At 39.4% G+C, this 19,931-nt stretch overlaps 1 protein-coding gene across 1 annotated transcript; it reads right to left on the bottom strand.

Annotated features, from left to right (window-relative positions):
• Positions 1-3,696: 3,696 nt before the first annotated feature.
• On the bottom strand, positions 3,697-18,878 carry LOC139396652 (nuclear GTPase SLIP-GC-like). Its single transcript, XM_071143585.1, has 11 exons — positions 18,798-18,878; positions 13,726-13,807; positions 13,383-13,498; positions 8,664-8,753; positions 8,422-8,510; positions 8,252-8,330; positions 7,783-7,831; positions 7,349-7,435; positions 6,787-6,880; positions 6,028-6,250; positions 3,697-4,076 (listed from the first exon to the last, which is right to left on the bottom strand). The coding sequence occupies exons 2-11, from the start codon at positions 13,796-13,798 to the stop codon at positions 3,816-3,818; spliced, it is 1,161 nt and encodes a 386-aa protein (XP_070999686.1). The 5' UTR covers positions 13,799-13,807; positions 18,798-18,878; the 3' UTR covers positions 3,697-3,815.
• Between the last annotated feature and the right edge of the window lie 1,053 nt (positions 18,879-19,931).

Raw genomic sequence — 19,931 nt, 5'->3', positions numbered from 1 at the left:
ACTCATAACACGTTTTCTGAGTGATAAATTAGTTTATCATCTTCAAGCTTGTTACAGGCTTTGGTTTTTCCATTTATGTTTTGAGGTTGGGCTTTAGCACATTAGCACATAGGGCACACCGATTGGTGTCCCCTCGTTAGTCAGTATGTGTTACACCTGTGCTGGTTGCCACCTCTTTAGTGGGAAGGTGTTTCAGCTGTGCTGGCCCAGGTGCTATTTAAGAGTGCCTGGCCCAGTGTTCTAGTTGTCTTGAGAGATGTGTAGGGTCAACACCTGTAGTTGGCGCTCCCTATTTGATTTATAGAAAATATATTCCTTTGTCTGATTTTGTTTTGGGTTGCATACTGTCTTTATGTTTGGTGTGGGTTTTTCTTTTGTTTGCCTCTTCTTTGGCAAAATTAGTGGGTGCTCATGGTGAGTGTATTTTGGGTTCCAGTTGTTGTTGCTAGTCAACTTTCAGTGGACCCCCGTCTTTCAGAACTCCTCCTACAACCCCACCTGTTTTGTTTTGGTTGTTGGTCAGTGAGTCTGTTAGTTCCCCCTTCTGTTTGAGTGACAATTTTGGTTTTCTTGCTGGGGACAAGCTTAATAATGTAAGCAAATGCATGTATTCGCATAAATGTAGCCCAAACATTCATTCTTTGTAATAATTAGGTATTTCATTGCTTTAAACTAGTAGCTAGCGCATCTTGATCATGTGCTGTTCCTTCTCTCTTTCTAGAAGCAATCAGTTACAACGCAAATAGACAGATTAAGGCATTCAATAAAACCGAGGACAGATAAATATGTGTACACCAGGTCAAGGCTTCTTGCATGCATAGTGTTGATATGAAGTTAACAATATTACATTTTGGAAAAATAATATGACTTGCCATATTAGGCATAACTCAATTTTATGTTGCTTTTCTTCAACCCAGGACTTATTTTATGTAATCTTTATTTAACTAGGCAAGTGAGTTGAGAACAAATTCTTATTTACAATGATGGCCTACACGGGCCAAACCCAGACGACGCTGGGCCAATTGTGCGCCGTCCTATGGGACTCCCAATCATGGCCGGTTGTGATGCAGCCTGGAATTGAACCAGGGTGTCCATAGTGACACCTCAAGCTCTGATTCAGTGCCTTAGACTGCTGCGCCACTCAGGAGCATTAACAGTGCATTCTGAAAGTATTCAGATCCCTTGACTTTTTCCACATTTTGTTTTACTCACTTAATTACTCTAAAATTGATAAAATTGTTTTTTTCATCAATCTACACACAATACCCCATAATGACAAAGCAAAAACAGTTTTTTCTTAAAATGTTCGCAAATGTGTATATAAAATAAATATCACAATTACATAAGTATTCAGAACCTTAACTCAGTACTTTGTTGAAAAACCTTTGGCAGCGATTAACCCCTTGAGTCTTCTTGGATATGACACTACAAGCTTGGCACACCTGTATTTGGGGAGTTTCTCCCATTCTTCTCTGCAGATCCTCTCAAGCTCTGCCAGGTTGGATGGGGAGCATCGTTGCACAGCTATTTTCAGGTCTCTCCAGAGATGTTTGATCAGGGTTCAAGTCCAGGCTCTGGCTGGGCCACTTAAGGACATTCAGAGATTTGTCCCGAATCCACTCCTGCGTTGTTTGTCTTGGCTGGATGCTTAGGGTTGTTGTCCTGTTGGAAGGTGAACCTTCACCCCAGTCTGAGGTCCTGAGCGCTCTAGAGCAGGTTTTCGTCAAGGATATCTCTGTACTTTGCTCCGTTCATCTTTCCCTTCATCCTGACTAGTCTCCCAGTCCCTGCCGCTGAAAAACATCCCCACAGCATGTTGCTGCCACTACAATGCTATACCATAGGGATGGTGCCAGGTTTCCTCCAGATGTGATGCTTGGCATTCAGGCCAAAGAGTTCAATCTTGGTTTCATCAGATGAAATAATTTTGTTTCTCATGGTCAGAGTCCTTTAGGTGCCTTCTGGCAAACTCCAAGCTGGCTGTGAAGTTCATTTTACTGAGGAGTGGCTTCTGTCTTTCCACTCTACCATAAAGTCCTGATTGGTGGAGTGCTGCCGAGATGGTTGTCGTTCTGGAAGGTTCTCCCATCTCCACAGAGGAACTCCACTGTGTTCTTGGGGACCTTCAATGCTGCAAAAATTTGTTGGTACCCTTCCCCAGATCTGTGCCTCAACACAATCCTGTCTTGGAGCTCTACGGACATTTCCATTGACCTCAGGGCTTGGTGTTTGCTCTGACATGCACTGTCAACTGTGGGACCTTATATAGACAGATGTGTGCCTCTCCAAATCATGTCCAATTAATTGAATTTGCCACAGATGGACTCCAATCAAGTTGTAGAAACATCTCAAGGATCATCAATGGAAACAGGATACACCTGAACTCAATTTCGAGTCTTAAAGCAAAGGGTCTGAATACTTATGTAAATAAGGTATCCGTTTATTTTTAATACATTTGCACAAATTTCTAAAAACCTGTTTTCGCTTTGTCATTATGTGGTATTGTGTGTAGATTGAGGCATTTTTAAAAATCTGATTTTAAACTAAGGCTGTAAGGTAACAAAATGTGTAAAAAATCAAGGGGTCTGAATACTTTCCAAATGCTCTGTTTACCTGAGTCAGGAAGAAGAGAACTAGTAGACAACTGTCTTAGTGACATATAGTGTATACTGTGGATCTCTAGGAACAGTTGGCCACACATTTAAATGTATTTGTTTTTAGTAGACCTTAGTCCCAGTTTATTCTCGATACTTTGTTTGTTTATGTAGCATTTATAAAAGGCAGAACAATTGTTTCCTTGCTGAAAAATATATAGAATGCCAGTTTCAGTGAGAAGCATTGCAATATCAAGGCAACTTTGTAACTGCTGACCCAGTTTTTCCAAAGCCAAACCTGGCCATTAGCCGCTGAGCCTACCTTTTAAGATGCCAAAATAGAAAATCTTTTCAGTATCTTAATTTTGTTTTTGTTGTGTGTTTTCTGAGTGTTTTAGTGCATTCAACAAGGTTTGGATGAAGGACTTCCACAGTTCACCCAAAAAGGCAATAGTTCTGAACTGGGTTTGATTTAGTTTTGTTATTTTCATGAATCAAATTTTGTTAATTATCTTTTAAACTTCCATTGGTTGAAAGCTATTGCTCAATTGTCACTTGGCTCATGTACATTCATGTATTTGCCCTTTTAAACATCCTAATATCAACATCCCCTTAGTGTTCAAATTTCTCTCATGTTGATGTTGTAGCTACTGTACATAAAAATACAAAATAAACCATTTATTTGCTAAATATCTGGTCTTTGCTCTTATCGTCATTAGCATGCTCACTTCAAGTTGTATTGGATTCATTTGATCTGTTAAGACATTGCATACATGTTTAGTACATTTAGTAATTTTAGTATGCTTGGTGTAGTTTTTTTGTGAGAAGCAACTCATTTAAAGGGAATGTGATTTGGTTTATGTAGATACAATATTTCAATGTTAACACAGAGTAACCAAAAACCTGATTTCATTTCATATGTATACTATGTTTGCAGCAAACACTTACATTTTTGCCACAAGCTTTTCAGAATTGTTTGCCACAAGTTCACAAGTCTCTGCAAATTTGCTGCAGTAGTTTGCCGCAAATAATTTGCATGTGAAAATATGCGCTTGCTGCAAATTTGTGCCAAATTGGCCAAAGGTTTGCCACAACTGTTTGCCAGAAGCCAGTTTTTTGGTAAGGGAATAAATACATGATTTAATATAATTTGCAATCAGTTGTGGTTACCTTCCTAAAATGATTTTTTAAAACAATGATTTTCACCAAAGCACACAATCTTCATAGAAGTGAACTAGCATGACAGTAACTTACTGTGTCACATACAAATGTTTTCTTGACTGATAAACGAAACTCTGGAATTTCTCTGAAGTGCTTCCTGTCCATTAGTTCTTCTAAGGTTGCCCCACGTCCATCTTTTCCATACAAAGCTGATATCTTTTCATCATCATCGTCATCGTCGTCATCCCTTTCCTTGTCTTCATCATTTCCATCCTTGTAAGATCTGTCTCTGAAGATGGACCATAGCTCCTCTTTCCATTCCTAATAAAAATGTAAAACCATTACAAATGTGTAATGCATACTCTCTTCATTTGAAAGCTAAGTCCTGTGTTATGAAACTACCTAGCCCCCCAAATGGTGACCAACACATAGTATACAAATAGGAAACAAAAGGCGGTATGCCAAAACTAAAGATTTACACACAAGAAGCTTGGGATGGCCCAAGAGGCTACAGACCAGCATCACTGCAATCGGACTAATTATGACCCACACTCACTCGCAACTTACTACTGCTGTTACTACAATTACTGCTCTGCTATTAGGCCTTTTACTAGTACCACTACTACTACTACTACTACTACTACTACTGCCTGCTGTCACTATTACACTATGGCAACCAAACCACAACTATTTATTATAGTCACTACCTGGCTCTCTCAACATCAACTCCCTTCCCCTCCCACAGAGGTTTAGAATTGTGGCTAGAAACCACTGAAACATTATGCACAAGGGCTCATCCCATCCCTTTACCCCTTTACTGTGGAAGGTACCGCAGTGTGCAGCCTTATAACTTGTTCAACCTTAAATAACGTTCTGTGGCAGGTAGCACAGTTTCTGATCAACTCTCATTCATACCTAAGAACTACAGGAATGAAGCCTATCAGATACTGCAGTGGGAATCTAGCTCTCTATTTGTATAAAGCCTTTGTTTCCTCATATCTGTCAGAACATCAAAGTGTTTAACCCTTTCCATCTTGTCCTGATTGTATAACACATTTAGCGAAGCACCTTACACCAATCAGAGAGCTGAATTAGCCATCATGTTGAGCCTGCGTGCTGGCCGCTCTGATGAACTCTCATTCTGCCACTGAGTCATTACTAAAGAACTACAGATCATGTAAATCGAGTGCTATTTGCATGTGAAAATGTCACGGGATGCATTTTCTCTATTGTTAACATGTTTGTTGGTGGCCCAGTCTTTGAGGTTACTCACAAATGAAGGAGTGTGACTTGTGTGCATTCTAATCATCAGCTCCACAAACCCTGCTGGCTTATTACTGTAACATGCTATCACTCTGTTTCCTCTATACTGTAAAATAATGATTAATGTGACTTGCTTCAGCAGTCACATTCTTAATTTTGGTAATATTTTTTGACTAATGGCTAATGGCTTCTATTTAGTGCGCTGGGTGGTAGCCTAGCGGTTAAGAGGTTGGGCCAGTAACTGCCCATGTGCCCTTGAGTAAGGCACTTCACCCTAATTGCTCCTGTAAGCCGCTCTGGATAAGAGCGTCTGCTAAATTACCAAAATGTAAAAATGTCAAATTTAACACATGGTGTGTGGCAATTCCCTACAATTCACACCTCCTGTGTAGATGGTGTTGATTAGCATAAAAATCTGTGCTCACTCCCTCTTTTCCACCCAAAATGTATCTGTAGGTCAACGTTGCTGAGTGAAACCAGCTGGTAGGCAACCTCAGCGCTGTGTAGCGCACAACCATTTTGCCGGTGATTTCACCTCCTCATGAGGTCCGTGTCTTCCAAAACAGAGATTTGAGAAAGGAACATAGGGTGTGTAACAGTTTTCCTTGGGTTTAGTTTAGATTTCAACCCTGCCCACAGCTGGAACCACCCAAATAATGATCAATTCGGAGCACAGCTGCAAGTGACCCGATCGTAGCATTAATATTTTTATGTGCAACATGGAATTGAAATTTAAAAGGACCAGTGCACATAGCAAGAAAATCCCCCTCAATCTGTGCCTTTTGCAGGCAATGTTAGGCTACATTGTATCGTTGTTCCTTTTATCAATGCTTCTTCTAAGTTAATGGAAGGTGTCAATTGGGTCAATGACAGACCTCGATTCAGATCTTAGTTTTAGTGGCCTTGACATGTTTCAAAGAAGCCTTTCATTAAATGTACTGTTTATTATGACACCACTTCTAAAACATTGTGAGATTAGAATATAAACAGATGAAACAGATGCTATTACCTCCTCTGTCATGAACTCAATCTCTGCGATGTATTTAGAGTCCGAGTCTGTCATATTGGCCTCCACCTGAATCATGACCGAGGTGCATGCCCCTTGGTTTCCAGAGGGCAGCAATGTCGTCTCACCCAAGATGGTGTTAATCAAGAAGCTCTTACCAGCTCCAGTCTTCCCAAAAACACCCACCATCTCTTTTTTGTCTTTCTCCAAAGTTTGGATTTTACCTCTGTTAAAAATGAAAGACAAAAACAAAAACAATTAAAGCAATTTAGTGGCCTGTATGCATCCCCCCACATTTAAAAATGCATACCTGGAGCCTCCCGAGTGGCACAGCGGTCTAAGGCCCTGCATCGCAGTGCTAGCTGTGTTACTACAGATCCTGGTTTGATCCCAGGCTGTGTCGCAGCTAGCCGCGACCGGGAAACCCACGAGGTGGTGCACAACTGGCCCAGCGTCGTCTAGGTTAGGGAAGGGTTTGGCCAGCTGGGATGTCCTTGTCCCATCGCGCTGTAGCGTCTCCTGTGGTGGGCCGGGCGCATGCACGCTGACACAGTCACCAGGTGGTTCCTCCGACACATTGGTGCGGCTGGCTTCCAGGTTAAGCGAGCATTGTGATAAGAAGCAGTGCGGCTTGGAGGGGTTGTGTTTCAGAGAACACACATCCCTCTCCTGAGTCCGTACGGAAGTTGCAGCGATGGGACAAGACTGTAACTACCAATTGGGGAGAAAAAGGGGTAAAACATTTTGTAAAATTATGCATACCTGACGAAGTCAATGAGTTTCGTAGAAGGCAGATCATCAAGTTTGCTTTTGATACGTTGCATGATCTTCTTCACCTCTGTCTTGGTTTCAGTTTCTGGCAAAGTTAAACACAGGTCACCAACCAGCTATAATCTTGTTGTGTCAACATGTTTATAAAGGTGGAAAGGATATTACAGGGAAATAACAAGTGGAATGCACAGTGACATTCAGATCTGCTATATCAAAAACTGAGATGAAATGTTGCTGTGTGCTGACATTACGTGTTGAGTTAAAGGAGTACTCCACTCAAACAACCATGTATTTACTACTGTTAGAGAGATGGCTACAAGAGCAGATCACTCTATAACACCACTGACAAACGTTGATTTTGGAGTGAACTGCAATTGTAGCTTGTCCTACTGTGCAACATGCAAACAGTGAACAGAACAGTGAACTGTCAGTCATGTACATTTGTATGATTCTCAATTAGGAATGTCTTCAATCTATCATGTTAAATGGTTTCCAATTAAACAAGTGTTTCTTAAAATGATTGTGGTTCATATAAACACCTTCATCCACCTACCAAATGTCTCAGTTATTCTGGACGCAGCGTCACATTGTCGTTTGTTTGTTTGTTTGTTTGCATGGGCCTCATCAGATTTCCTTTTGCCTGGAAACAGTTGGAAACGTCTTTTATTAATTAATACAAAAATCATCCAGCAGCAGTCACATATCTTCCAATCTCGTTATAGCCAATGCTGTTAAGCAAATGAGTTGTATCAGTCGGTGAAAAATCATTTCAGATTGTTTACTTACTGTATACATGTGGTACATGGTACAAAGGGTACATGCAACTCAAGTATAAAGTATCTCATAATTCAATGCTTAACTGAGTGAGTTTTATTATATGTTTTGGAAACATAGTATCACTACATTTTCCTTCTTGTCATTTTCTAAAACTAGTATTTTAGCATAATTTTTCTGTAAGTGGAGATCTGAAACATCAGTGCTTTTTACTTGGGATATTCACTTGAAGAGGGGGTATTTTACTGGTCGAGGGTTCACTCTGAAGAAACACATAGATAATCAACAGGTTAACGAAGGAATTGTTCCACAAAACTTACATCACAAACATATCCCAATTGTTACCTTCTATGTAGCCTATATCTGTACTTTTCTTGCTTTAGTTTGAGATGCATTTTCTTTATTAATAATGTGGGTTTCTTCCTGTATGTTGTTTTCACTAACTGGTGTTTATAGATTAGATGTTTGCTATGTTGTATAGTGTTGTGACTATGAGAAAGCGCTTGCTAAATACATTTGATTGTCATTATCTTAATGTATCATTTTTGTCCCTGTGGAGTGCACTGCTATCATAATGTATGATAATTAATCTCTGTAAAATTGCCTAAAACATATCCAAGCAGTGCCGAGAAGTGATGCCTTAGCTGTGACCACGGACAAATGAGATATAGATTTTATCCACCTGGTCAAACACTGTTTTCCCCATTCCAGAGGTGTTCGTTGTGGGCACACTTCCTGTACCTAAGAGTTTAACCAATGACCTGGCAACAGAGTCACAGCAATTGTCATTTTGTTGACACCAACGGGACATTATATATAGTCAGTGATGAATAAAGAAATGATGTTTCTTACCTTTTAGTCTCTGCTTGTTTAGGAGGTTGATTTCTGGGTTTTATGATGGCCTTTTGACAAGACTCTTGGTTGACCATCTCACCAGTAACCTGCGGACAGAAGCCGTGTTGAGTTATAGGGTGACAGATATAAAAGTCTGTATACTGATCTAAATAAAACACTATGCATTTGGTTTAGTTAATTGTATTCGGGCTGAGATTTCATGTACTGTATATGGTTATATAGGAGGGTAAAGATGGTACATTTTCTGAGGAACTCTTGGAGGCCTTAATGGATACTGATGACCACGTGGCCGCTTGAATGTTCTTATCGTCATCGGGCTGCTTCTGTTTCTGCAGTTAAAAAACACAATTCTCTAGTTGTTAGGCAAAGAACAAGAACGGTACAATAACAGTTCAGACTAGTTACAACAAATCAAATTATATTGGTCACATACACATGGTGTTTGTCCAATATATTATCAACATGTTTCTGTCATAAACATTAACATTATCCAAACCACAAGCTAGAACAAGCGCATTTTAATTTCACTGGTAGAATCAGGAAGTTTTGACTTCCTGGACATTCGTCTGCTCATAGTGCACCACAAAGTCCAGCAGTCATAGCAAATGCAGATACCGCTCGCTAGGTAGATGGCGTGACCACAACCTTGGTTGATGGCGTTGTTTACTTCGAACGACTAACACACAGTAATCTCAGAATGTACTGTAGCATTTTATTTTTTTAAACGTTTGTTTTTCACTAACGTTTGTCATCATGCCCATGTGTTGTTCTGTCTGGCTGTGCAAACTACAAACAAGCTTGAAAATGAGTTCTCTTTCACTGTTCTACCTACCAAAGATTTACCCCGATGCTGCCAGTGATTTGCGACTATCAAGAATGACGCTTACGATGACCAAAGATTATCAGAGGGATTTTCTGGCTGAACGGAATCCATTTATTTGACAGCTGAGAAGTGATGCGATACTGTACCATCATTTTCTCTCTTCACAACAAAATGGAAGATTCTTGATAGGTAAAGGTAATAGGTAAATTAGCTAGCTAACATTACAGTCCTGTATTGAACTTGGTAACCCACCAGCTAAATCATATAGCTAGCTATCTTTTGGATGCACACTGTCAATCAATTTCGCCTATGCCATTGTAGTCACTAGAGGTTGACATGGGAGTGAATATTCATTCCTGTCCCATCTTGTCCTGTCAAATGTTTTCCCGTACTGTCTTGATTCTGCAACAGTTCTATAACCCTGGAACTTTCCTGTCCCATCTGAATAAAAAATCACTCCCGTCCTGTGAACATTTTCTACACGCAGAAATCTGAAATAACTTCCTCCTAGCTGCTTTTCCGCTCTGATTCAGATGCGTTGGGTTAAATGCAGAAGACACATTTCAGTTTAATACATTCAGTTGGACAACTGACTAGGTATCCCCCTTTCCCTTTCCTTTCCTTTCCCTTTCTCTCTGTCCCCGGTCTGCGCCAGCATCACAGGAAGCACAGCCGCGAGCTGCCCAGTGACACGAGCCTACCAGACAAGCTAAATCACTTCTATGCTCGCTTCGAGGCAAGCAACACTGAGGCATGCATGAGAGCATCAGCTGTTCCGGACGACTGTGTGATCACGCTCTCCATAGCCGACGTGAGTAAGACCTTTAAACAGGTCAATTTACACAAGGTTGCGGAGCCAGACGGATTACCAGGACGTGTGCGCCGGGCATGTGCTGACCAACTGGCAGGTGTCTTCACTGACATTTTCAACATGTCCCTGATTGAGTCTGTAATATCAACATGCTTCAAGCAGACCACAATAGTCCCTGTGCCCAAGAACACGAAGGCAACATGCCTAAATGACTACAGACCCGTAGCACTCACGTTCATAGCCATGAAGTGCTTTGAAAGGCTGGTAATGGCTCACATCAAAACCATTATCCCAGAAACCCTAGACCCACTCCAATTTGCATACCGCTCAAACAGATCCACAGATGATGCAATCTCTATTGCACTCCACACTGCCCTTTCCCACCTGGACAAAAGGAACACCTATGTGAGAATGCTGTTCATTGACTACAGCTCAGCGTTCAACACCATAGTACCCTCACAGCTCATCACCAAGCTAAGGAACCTGGGACTGAACACCTCCCTCTGCAACTGGATCCTGGACTTCCTGACAGGCCGCCCCAGGTGGTGAGGGTAGGTAGCAACACATCTGCCACGCTGATCCTCAACACTGGAGCTCCCCAGGGGTGCGTGCTCAGTCCCCTCCTGTACTCCCTGTTCACCCACGACTGTATGGCCAGGCACGACTCCAACACCATCATTAAGTTTGCTGACGACACAACAGTGGTAGGCCTGATCACCGACAACAACGAGACAGCCTATAGGGAGGAGGTCAGAGACCTGGCCAGGTGGTAAGAGAATTTTGTTATCAATGTTCATAAACTTCAATTAATCTACTCTGCAACCCAGAGTTTGTAAGATTCTGGTTTAAATGAAACAGACAGATTTCTCAGCTTACAATAGTCAAAGTGTTTATTCACGAGGACGTCCTAGTCCGTTGTACAAAACCATCCATTTTATACTGGCTCCTTACACACATACCTTCACACACGAAAAGTAGGTATCCTACGAACATACTTCCACACAAACAGTAGGTGAGTTTTATCTCTATAGTTCTCACCACTGTGTATCACTACCCAGCCGACAGTTCCATTCCCCCGAGATAAGGGAGACCTTGAGAAGTACTCCCTGTCCTCTCCCAAGTTTCTCGGAGGCCTAGCCAGGTTGGTGCAAACCCAGTTTAACTGTTCTCGGTATCTTTCTTCGGCCCTCACATACAAGTTCAAATCCTGAGCTACGCCTTGCTCAGACAGTCTGTGTTTTTCCACTATACAGATACATTGTTTAACCTAATTCTGACTAAAACTACACACATCATCAGATTACAATTTTATGATTCTAATCAATTTCATACAGTTATAAGGTTTCAGAGTGGAATTATTTTATCACTATCTTTCAACATATACATTATTTTATCACTACCCCTCAATGTAACCAAGACTAAGGAGATGATTGTGGACTACCGGAAAAGGAGCACCGAGCACGTCCCCATTCTCATCGACGGGGTTGTAGTGGAGAAGGTTGAGAGCTTCAAATTCCTTGGTGTCCATATCAACAACAAACTAGAATGGTCCAAACACACCAAGACAGTCGTGAAGAGGGCACAACAAAGCCTATTCCCCCTCAAGAAACTAAAAAGATTTGGCATGGGTCCTGAGATCCTCAAAAGGTTCTACAGCTGCAACATCGAGAGCATCCTGACCAGTTGCATCACTGCCTGATACGTCAATTGCTCGGCCCCCGACCGCAAGGCACTTCAGAGGGTAGTGCGCACGGCCCAGTACATCACTGGGGAAAAGCTGCCTGCTATCCAGGACCTCTACACCAGGCGGTGTTCAGAGGAAGGCCCTAAAAATTGTCCGACCCCAGCCACCCCAGTCATAGACTGTTCTCTAGACTGTTCTCTTTACTTTATTTTCATCATAGGTACACTTCAACTATACAAGACCACTGATAATCTCCCTCGATCTGGGGCTCCACGCAAGATCTCACCCTGTGAGGTCAAAATGATCAGTCGTTCGCTGCCCGCAACCGCCTGCCCGACTAGCATCACTACTCTGGACGGTTCTGACCTAGAATATGTTGACAACTACAAATACCTAGGTGTCTGGCTAGACTGTAAACGCTCCTTCCAGACTCATATCAAACATCTACAATCCAAAATCAAATCTAGAATCGGCTTAATATTTAGCAAAAAAGCCTCCTTCACTCACGCCGCCAAACGTACCTTACTAAAGGTAAGGTAACGCTCCGTAACAGTCCGCCTTATCTCAGCTCACGATAACAACACCCACCCGTACCCGCTCCAGCAGGTATTTCTCACGAGTCATCCCCAAAACCAACACCTCCTTTGGCCGCCTTTCCTTCCAGTTCTCTGCTGCCAGTGACTGGAACGAATTGCAAAAATCGCTGAAGCTGGAGACTTACATTTCCCTCACTAACTTTGAGCAGCTAACCGATCGCTGCAGCTGTACATAGTCCATCTGTAAATAGCCCACCCAATCTACCTACCTCATCCCCATATTGTTTTTATTTACTTTTCTGCTCTTTTGCACACCAGTATTACTACTTGCACATCATCATCTGCTCATCTATCACTCCAGTGTTAATCTGCTAAATTGTAATTACGTTGCTACCATGGCCTGTTTATTGCCTTACCTCCTCACGCCATTTGCACACAGTCTATACTTTCTTTTTTTCCTATTGTGTTATTGACTGTACGCTTGTTAATTACATGTGTAACTCTGTGTTGTTGTTTATGTCGCACTGCTTTGCTTTATCTTGGCCAGGTCACAGTTGTAAATGAGAACTTGTTCTCAACTGGCCTACCTTGTTAAATAAAGGTGAAATAAATAAATAAATAAATAAAAAATAATTATTCACTGGAAACTTTAGACTGTTCTCAGGGCTTTGTTGTAGCTAGAAATGTTTAAGTTGCGTCGGGACAAATTAGCATTTTAGCAAACCCTTTTCCTAAACTAAACCCAATTATCCTAACCTGCCACGTTAATTCTCCAAACCTGTTACGGAAAGTCACTTATGCTATTCAAAACTGGAAGATATGCCCAGAGCACGAAAGGGGGATACCTAGTCAGTTGTACAACTGAATGCATTCAACTGAAATGTGTCTTCCGCATTTAACCCAACCCCTCTGAATTAGAGAGGTGCAGGGGGGTTGCCATAATTGACACTTCCCCACACGAGTTATAGTCTTTCAGAGACTGGAAAACATACCAGTTCGTTGGCAATTAATCCCCTGATAGGAACATCACTGAAAAGACTTCCAATGGATCTATAATCATCATCTGTGTCACAGTAGTTATTGTACACCTAGTTTGTAAAGTACCTTGAGAAATGCTTTGTGTTTTTTTCTAAATGTAGACCTTGGTCCTATTTTTGGAATCAAGTTGATGAAGTCTTTCTCCTTAAGGAAGAGGAAACTTTCTTCATCAATTTCTTCATCTGAAATGAAGGAAATGTACATGTTAGACATCTCAATATCATAAAATAATAATCACTGTATCAAATTAACAATTAAACATACATGTTTACAATTGAGGTGAAATCTTTAGTTGAATGTAATACAATGTACAATAATACATATATTATTTTAATCAAATCAATCAATAATTGTATTAATACACAATCTATTATACAATGTATAATAAATACATCACACATGTCTTCACCTTCAAACCTCTGAATCAAGTCACTGAGGTTCCACTCAGTTAATTTGTCTCTGACGAAATCAAATGATGCCATGAGACTTTACTATGAAGGGAGAGAAAAATGGTACAATTTAGATGATTTAGATATTTGTGGTAGGCGATATCACATTCCCTTTATTCCAAAAGGTTTAAGTGGAACTATAAAGAAAAACATGATGATTTATTAAAACAACAAAAACACAAACCATTCAGTATTTAAGCTTCATTTTCAAGAGAAACTCAAGTGCTCATGTTCTTGTGATTCCTAACCATTTTGTTATTGTAGGATGTTCCGCAATCATTTTTCAGAGACTTATTTGTTCTCAGATGAGTAAAGTTTCTCTGAATGCAAGTATATCGGTCTTTTCACTCCTTATCTACATATTCCTTTTGAAATATATGTCAATGTTCTACTATTTACTTTGCTATAACTATTTGAAAGGTTGAGGCGCCTTTCAAGACCCTTGTCTTTTATTATTTACCTCTGCAACACAAACTTTTCATTTCTCTTTTACTTCTGATCTTCATATTGTTTTGTCTTTTAATTCTCATTAGGAATGCTAATTTCAGTCAATTTTGCTGCCGACAAACTAACTAAACGAATTCCAAAAAGTACAATTATGTGGCCATTGAAAATACTATGCATGGTTCAAGGACCCAACATTTGTCATTAAGAGGTTAAAAAAACGTAAGAATAGTAAGCCTATCATCTCATATTATTGAACATGCAGCTACAGTAATGAAGCAGACAATGTAATACATCATTTTTGACCATTTGCCAAAATGCAATTAGCAGGAAACACTGCTCTAAAAGATGCACCTGATGCATGTGGTGTAAAGTAAAAAATACTTTAAAATACTACTTAAGTAATTTTTGGGGGTATCTGAACTTTATTATTTAAATTTTTCACTTTTACGACACTACATTCCAAAGAAAATAATGTACTTTTTACTCCATACTTTTTCCCTGACATCCAAAAGTATTCGTTACATTTCGACAGGAAAACGGTCCAATTCACACACTTATCAGGATTACATCCATGGTCATCCCTGCTGCCTCTGATCTGAAGGACTCACTAAACACACATGCTTCTTTGTAGATTATGTCTGAGTGTTAGTGTGCCCCTGGCTATCCGCCAATAAAGAAAAACAAGAAAATTGTGCCGTCTGGTTTGCTTAATGTAAGGGATTTGAAATGGTTTATACTTTGCCTTTTGATACTTAAGTATATTTAAAACCAAATACTTTTAGACTTTCACTCAAGTAATATTTTAATGGGTGTCTTTCACTTTTACTTGAGTCATTTTCTATTAAGGTATCTTTACTTTTATGACAATTGAGTAATTTTTCCACCACTGACAGAGATGAATATCTCCATTAGAAACTTAGAAAGAGGGAAATATAAATATACAACAACTAGGATGGGTTGTTAATATGACCTCTTGAGCTGGCAAAAATCCTAGTCACCATCATTTTTATTACCGATTAAAAAAAAAGGTCTTATATGTAAGTCTAACATTTATGGCTGGTTTCAACTCCTCCAATGGTGTGTATTATTGCACTGCCATCAAGTGGATGTAAGCACTACTACATGACTTAGTTTCATAACTGCCCATTCTGTAATGTTCATTGGCTCAGAGAGGCTCATGTGAGTTGTATGGTGTAGCTGTGACTCTGAGTATTGTTTATTCATCCTATGTAATGTACAGTATTGTCAGTGAATTTGGTGATGTGTTTTTTTTCCAATATCCAGAGAAATGTGTAATTAATTTTGTCAGGTTTATGTCCCATCCTGATATTGTTCAACCTTAATGTAATGTGAGTATGAACATGTTTTTTTTGTTTCAACGTGGAGGCATGAATTAAGTTAGCTTGAATTAGGGTTCAGCCTAGGTAGAATTTGATTCAGATTTTGATTACTATTTGAACGATGATAATTCAATGCTAAAGTTATTGCAAATGAGATAAGGAAGTGATACATGTTTTACAGACATTACAAAACTGTTGTACGATAGAAGCAACCGCCACTCTACTGGTGAATTGAGGAAACATGCTCTTTTTCTATGGCCAAATCATCTTTAAGTTACGTCAAACCGAATATCGAGTTGATTTCAGTTGGTTTTATAACTACCAATGATTTTTTGCTAAATTACAATTGTTTTCCAGAACCATAGACTACTTTCAGTGTGAGGAAACACCTCAACTTAAGTTGTAAAATACTGAACTTCCCCTTTAAGTAAAAACTAATAGAAGATGTATCTAGTCCCCCCATTTGAAGAAGTCATAAGTATTTTGACAAATAAAAATTCACAGGACAAATACAAATTCAGTGTTACGAAATCGATTAACTAGCCAGCTAATATTATTGCGCTTGCTAACTCTAGGGGTCTTGGGCCAACCTGCAAAGGGCACACCACACCACATATCTCTGCCCAGAAGGTCTCAGCTAGAGATACACAGGAATCATCTCCCTCGGGAGAATCATTTCCTGGGAACCACTGTCTACGTATTCTCAGAAAATGTTGGGATGTTTTTTCCCCCTGTTCAGAGAAGTTAGTCATTGAAGTTGTTAGGTTTATGTCTTATCATACATCATGATATTACCAGGTTCTAACCACTAGATGGTACCCTGATGTTCCCTGATGGTGCTGTTCCCTCAATGTTAAAAGTATAGTTCACCCAAATTACTAAATCACATATTGGTTTCCTTACCCTGTAAGCAGTTTATTATGGACAAGGTATGACAGCAACCCATGCTTTGGTTGGAGAGCACTGCTAAGTTAAAATATGGAATCGTTTTTTTTAAGTGGAACTGGGAGCGTTTTAGCAACATGAAACCTCTCTAAAATATGTTCATCTACACCCCAAGAAGAACATCACACTTTTTTTTACATTTTCTGACAAGCAAGCACACAGATATTGTCCTTTTCACGTTTTCATACTTTCATAGAATGTTTGGGAATGACGTGGAGTGAGACATTTGTAAAAATTCTATAGCAAAATAGTGGGAAAGCAGCTGTGCATTTTGACAATTTATAGACACTGAACTTTGAACTGGACTCTGTGTTTACATGCAATAGCAACAGTGCAACTGTAGATAATTAGAAAGCATTGGCCACAAGCCACAAAATACACCTGAATGGATTTCTGCAAATACTATGGGAGTTCTATTAGTTTTGGGAACTTTACAATCCTATTGATCAAACAACCATGAAAAGTTAGGCTCTCTCTCCCTCAGTTGCCTATGCACATCAGCAACAATAACAAGATCATCAACTAATGCTAGCCAGAGTGAGATAAGCAAATATCTAACAAGGGAACAGTAGATAAACCCTCAAACTTTTTCAGCTTGTAGTTGGCCATCAAAATTGCCTGATCTTCCTTCTGCAGCTTGCCTGCCAATGATTGTCCCAACCCACATTTTGACAACTGAATGGGAACTTGCCTGCCTGCTCGCCAATTTGATCAATCCCAAATACATTTGATTGACAACTAAGATATATGCTAACTGTGGATAACAGTCGTTCAAGTTCACCATAGCTAGCAAGCAAAGTGATTCACATTTCTTCCTAGCTAAACAAATGACACATGCAACTATAGCTGTAGCCACTGAAAAGGGGGGTAAAAGTTTCCCACACCCAATGACATGACATCCTCCCAGCAGCTAGAAAGTTAGCTACTGTAGCCAACACATTACCAGCCTTAGTTACATTTGTCTGTTTTTGTCCTAAGTATTGAGTCATTGAAACTGAAACAGTAATTATTCCTAATGGGTGGAGGCAGTAAACAATGCACCAGGCCAGCTGTGATTTACAACCTGATTGCAGTATTTGTTGGACTACCAAGAAATGTATTGGTGAATTATACAGTGGTTTGTACAGTTGGTTTGGTAGAATAAACTAGGAATTTTATATTTTTACTGAAATTATGATTGTCTGTTTGTTCATATCTTCCAAGGAGATAAATGTGATTTGGCCATGAAAAAAACACCATTGTATGTTTAACCAACACACCAGTAGAGTGGAAGTTGCTTCTATAGTAGAACGGTCTGTAAAACATTCATTACTTTTCCATATCTCATTTGCAATAACTTTAACATTGAATTATAATTTTACCTGATATTACCCAAGCTAAATTCAAGTTAACTTAATTCATGCTGCCACTTTGAGTTATAATGTTTTATATATATTCACATTACATAAAGGGTGCGTTCGTAAATTCACCTTGGCAGTCTTCTCCAATTTCAGAGCGCAGAATAATTGAGGAATTTACAAAACGCCCTAAACTCGGTTGTTCTGGCAGGTGTAAGTAAACATCTGTATAAAACATTGAATCCAATGTTTGCCAGTAACACAGTTACAGTCATGAACTCTCTTGATAACATGACAACACACAAGCAGCTCTACCAGGGCTCTACCAAGGGTGAGTAAAAGGTTTAGAGAGTTTTTCTCTTGTTTACTGTGTCTGTAAGTAGCTAACAAGCTAGCCAACCTTAGCCAGTTAGCTTGTGTGCTTGACTGCCATTGTGAGGTCAGAATGCTCGGATCAACCCTATTCCAAGACTCAAAGCTCCAACGCTACTCCAATCTGACAACGTTCTAAATGTACAAACGCCCAGAGCACACTCTGAGCGCACTCTGACACTCTAGAGTGAATTTATGAATGAACCCAAAGTTGCAAATCTCTTACATTACAAAATCTTCTCATTGTGTAGGAATTTTAGCATTTCCTTATCACCTTTTAAGATATTAATCGAAATATGAATACATTTAGCCCAAGTTTAACCCCCTTGCTACTTATATAAAACACAATTATATTTATATTCTCACATAAAGTTGCAAATCTCTTCAAAACTAGAGATTTTTTTCCATACTCTGAAAGCAGTCCTAAGCAATTTCAAGCATTTCTAAGCAGTTTCTTTCAAAAACCTATTGCATGAGGAAATTGAAATGACTGCAAAGTTATGTCTTTCCTTTAAATGAGCCCACACTGATCTACTGAGAGTTGATCGTGAAATGTGTGAAAAGTTTAAACAAAAACATGCTGATACTTACCACATAAAGGCAATGTTCAGCAAATATATATTCTGTGCTACTGACACGGCTCTCTAGCAAGAAAACACACTGAAAAACAAGACTATGTGGTGTTGAAAGAAGTACAGCAGTATGGGTATACTGTAGGTGTGGCTGTTCTTTGTCATGTTGTGATGCAGGTTTACATTCATTGGCATGAGTTTTGCCATGGAGGCATGACTGAGCGGTTTCTGCTAGAAGGACCAACTGCAAAGTCAAGATTGATGATAATTGTAAAAATTTATGAAAATGAAAATGAGCTTTTTGGTCTTATTTTAAGGTTAAGCACTAGGGTTAGCAGTGTGGCTAAGGTAGGGTTACGGTTAGGTTTCAAATCAGATTTTATGACTTTGTGGCTGTGCCAGCTAGTGACCACTCTGCAGAGCTGCCTTCAGTACATGAGTCATCTCAATAAATGCCAAGCTGCTGTTGTGACTGGTTTTCATATTCATTTGCATGCAAAATTATGCGAGGTACGAAAACACCTCAGTGTGGTAGCCATTCTTAACCCTAATTTCCCCTCTATAAAATAGAATTATCTTGCTCAGTATATTACCATGATTGCGCAATAGTGCTTAAAACAAATTCAACTCAAAAAATCCTGTCACACAATAACTTTTGCTTCATTCAACTAAATAATGCTTTGGCTGTAACATGTTCATGAAAAATGTTTAATGTTTCAAGCTAATGGTTTTAGTGGCATAATTCATCTTTCTTTTACTGATTTTTTAATAAAATAGCTTTCTGGCTGGCATCTTTTATTGAGTGTTGTTAAATATAAGAATAACAAGTGTTGCCAAATTTCCAAGTTATTTTGTAGTTTTCTACTTGCATAGCAAAAGAAAATGACAGTAGTCAAAAATAACAAATATATATTTGCTAATCTACATCCATGATCATATGTAATTAGTGTATCTATTCTACATCCATGATCATATGTAATTAGTGTATATATTCTAAATACATGGTTACTAAGATGTAATGACAGGCAGATGTGGAAATTTGTGAAGAAACTTTATAAGCCACGTTCTCAAATGTAACTTTATTTAGTTTTCAGAAGGATTAAGTACACAGATAAATAGAAAGTGTCAAACGTTGAAAATCAAGAGAAGATAG

Source organism: Oncorhynchus clarkii, unplaced genomic scaffold (assembly GCF_045791955.1).
Source record: "Oncorhynchus clarkii lewisi isolate Uvic-CL-2024 unplaced genomic scaffold, UVic_Ocla_1.0 unplaced_contig_583_pilon_pilon, whole genome shotgun sequence".
Classification (NCBI taxonomy): Eukaryota; Metazoa; Chordata; class Actinopteri; order Salmoniformes; family Salmonidae; genus Oncorhynchus; species Oncorhynchus clarkii.
The sequence above is the reverse complement of the archived record's forward strand: the minus strand, read 5'-3'. Positions and strand labels throughout refer to the sequence as shown.